Source organism: Empidonax traillii, unplaced genomic scaffold, assembly GCF_003031625.1.
Source record: "Empidonax traillii isolate 1590-97213 ecotype Southwest subspecies unplaced genomic scaffold, ASM303162v1 scaffold1787:size119432, whole genome shotgun sequence".
Taxonomy (NCBI): domain Eukaryota; kingdom Metazoa; phylum Chordata; class Aves; order Passeriformes; family Tyrannidae; genus Empidonax; species Empidonax traillii.
The window spans coordinates 6,160-8,863 of NW_020956980.1; the positions used below are offsets into that span (position 1 = coordinate 6,160).

General features: G+C 47.1%; 1 protein-coding gene across 1 annotated transcript in view; it reads right to left on the reverse strand.

Annotated features, from left to right (window-relative positions):
- Positions 1-2,704, reverse strand: part of LOC114071012 — a gene marked incomplete at its 3' end in the record, with an annotated part of 15,912 nt that overhangs the window by 6,155 nt on the left and 7,053 nt on the right. The window contains exon 2 of the mRNA XM_027908668.1: positions 48-247. Coding sequence (XP_027764469.1) covers positions 48-247 — 200 coding nt within the window. The remainder of the gene's footprint in view (positions 1-47; positions 248-2,704) is intronic.

Below are 2,704 nucleotides of genomic sequence, written 5' to 3' on the forward strand. Positions count from 1 at the left end.
CGCCGCCTCCTCGGACGCCGCCGCTGCCCGCTCTGGCCGCCTCTCGCCTCTGCTGCCCGTGCCGCTGCCGCTCTGGCCGCCACTGGCCGGGCGAGCGAGCAGCCTGCGGGGGCAGGACGCTGCGGCGGCGGCGGCTGCGGCTCCAGCGCCGCTCGGCGGCGGCCAACAGCGACACCCGGAGGCGCCGCCACAGCACTGCAGCCACCTTTGAGCTGCGCTGTCTACTGAACCGGCTGTGGAGTCTCCACTCGATTCCAATCAGCAATCAAAGCAGGACCTGCTTAATTTGCTTCCTAAGTTCTTTTGAACTGAGATGCGCTGTCGGGTGGTTTAGGTCATTATCACAATTAATAGTAAGAATCAAATATTCATAAATATTCCTAGCAAGGAGATAAAGGAAGGAACTCAGTTACTCTTTATAAACCAGGGCACAAATATAGGAGCAATAAATGATATTAGAAGGAAGACTTCAAGAGCATTTGTGCACAATGTGAGATCTCTTGAATTCTGCTGAATTCATTACCTGGGATGAATTAACCTGGGAAATGAATCAGCCTAAAGTAATGGAACCAATCTCTATGCTAAGGTAGCACAGTAGCAGTTACTCTTTTGTTTGTGATTCTTGAAACATCCTTCTTTTCATCACCATAATTGAAGGGCTCTAGCTGGGGTCTCACAGAAAGAGTTTAGAGGCAGTGAACCATCCCCATCAAGCTGCTGGCCATGCTACTTCTAATGTAGCAGAGGATACAATTTTCTTTCTGACCGTTAAGTGCCTTCTGCCAAATCATGTCCCATTTTATCACCCTCCAGTAACCCCATTTACTTCTCTGCAACGCTGTTCCCAATAGCCGACTCCCTACTGAAACTGCAGATTGCCCTGATCCAGGTGTAGGACCTTTTGCCTTGGCCTTGTTGAACTTCATGATACTTGCACAGGCCCACGCCTCCAGCCTGTCAAGGTCCCTCTAGGTGGCATCTCTGCCCTCTCATGAATCAACTCAGCTTGGTGTCAGCTGCGAATTTGCTGAGGGTGTACTCAATCCCATTGTCTATGAAGGTACTAAATAGCACTGGTCTCAGGAAGGATTCTTGAGGAACAAGTTCTAAGTTTGCACTTGGACACTGAGCCATTATCTGTAACTCCTTGGAGATGACTACTCAGCCAGTTCCTCAGCTATTTAACAGTCTCCAGATGAGTGTCCAGCATGTTCTGGGCAACTGTGTGAGAGACACTCTGCACATATTCTTCCACCCACCCCTGGTGGGTTTATAGAATCCTTGGCTTCAGTGGGTGACCACTCTGCCCTTCAAGGACTGCAGCTGAGAAGGTTTTGCACTGTTACACTACAGAAAAGTGTGCCTAGGTGAGCACATATGTCTGTGAAAGCTTCCTCTTCACAGCTGTAAACATCCCAGGTGTGTGGGACAGTTGGAAGAGAAGTGACCTTCCACGTGAGAGCAGACACCCTGAGGTTGAGCTCCTGACACCAAGAAAGGAAAGAGTTAGGAACTCACAGAGAGGAACAGGTCAAGTGTGATAACCCTTCATTAGGCCTCACTTACTGTCCAGAAGCAGCTCAGATTGCATGGTACCCCATCAGGGACATGCAGGTGTTACCTGTGACAAAAGATATGCAAGTGAATGATGAAATTCTTCTACAACCTCACACACAGAGCTCTCCTGCCTTCTCTTCACTGCTATGCAACTGGCAGCTTTCCCTGTGACCCTCTCATCGTTTGTAAGATTGACCATGAGATGATAATGCACTATAATAACACCAAGAAGGGAGGCACATTTGCCTGCTCCCCACCATTCAGAGAAGAAATGGAAGGATTCTAATTCTGCAAATTACAAACCACCAAAATGAACGAGGAGTGGTCATCCAACAAAGAATGACTCACCAAACGAGTGACTCAGAGTCAATCTGCCTTCTTTTACCACCCACACTGTTCCACAAAGAGGTCATGTTCACATTTATTTGTCCTATTCTCATAACAGAACTCAAGGACACCTTCACATCTCCTGCCTTTCACACCTGCTGTACCATGAACAAGAGGCACTAACACACGATGCATTGCTGAATGAAGCAATGCTGATAATCACAAGGAAACCTTCAGACATGCCAAACTAAGAAACAAAACCCAAAAATGTAAACGAGAGAAGCAAGGCAAGGAATCATCAGGAGACAAGGAGTGATCAGAGAACTTCACTGGCAAGTCTTTGGGGTCTTCACTGGAATTCATCCCTGCAAGCACTTGGAAGTCACTGAGGTCTCCAGTTGCAAGTGCAGACCTAAAGTCTTACACCAGACTACCCAGTCATTTTAAGAAAGTCATCATCTCTCAGCAATTCTACTGTGTGGCCTGCTCTCCTCCCAAGAATATCAAGCACTTCATTGTGGGTCCCTTTGTCAAGCTCAACCTTCTGAGAAATTACAACAGATTCCATTTTTCTTTTTCTTCCTGTTCCTCACACACAAAATTCTGCCTCGGGTGGCTGAAGGAAGTATTTGCTGCCAAACCACAGACAGTTTCAACGGCAGAAGCACTGACCAGAAATGTGTAAAAAGGCCATGACCTTGCAGGAAATAAATTCCTGAAAGAAAGTCTGATTGCAACTATGAAGAAACTCTACATCACTCTGTTCTGTGGAGACACAAATGGATAATCAAATTTTCACATAGGAAAGGTAATTCGTTCC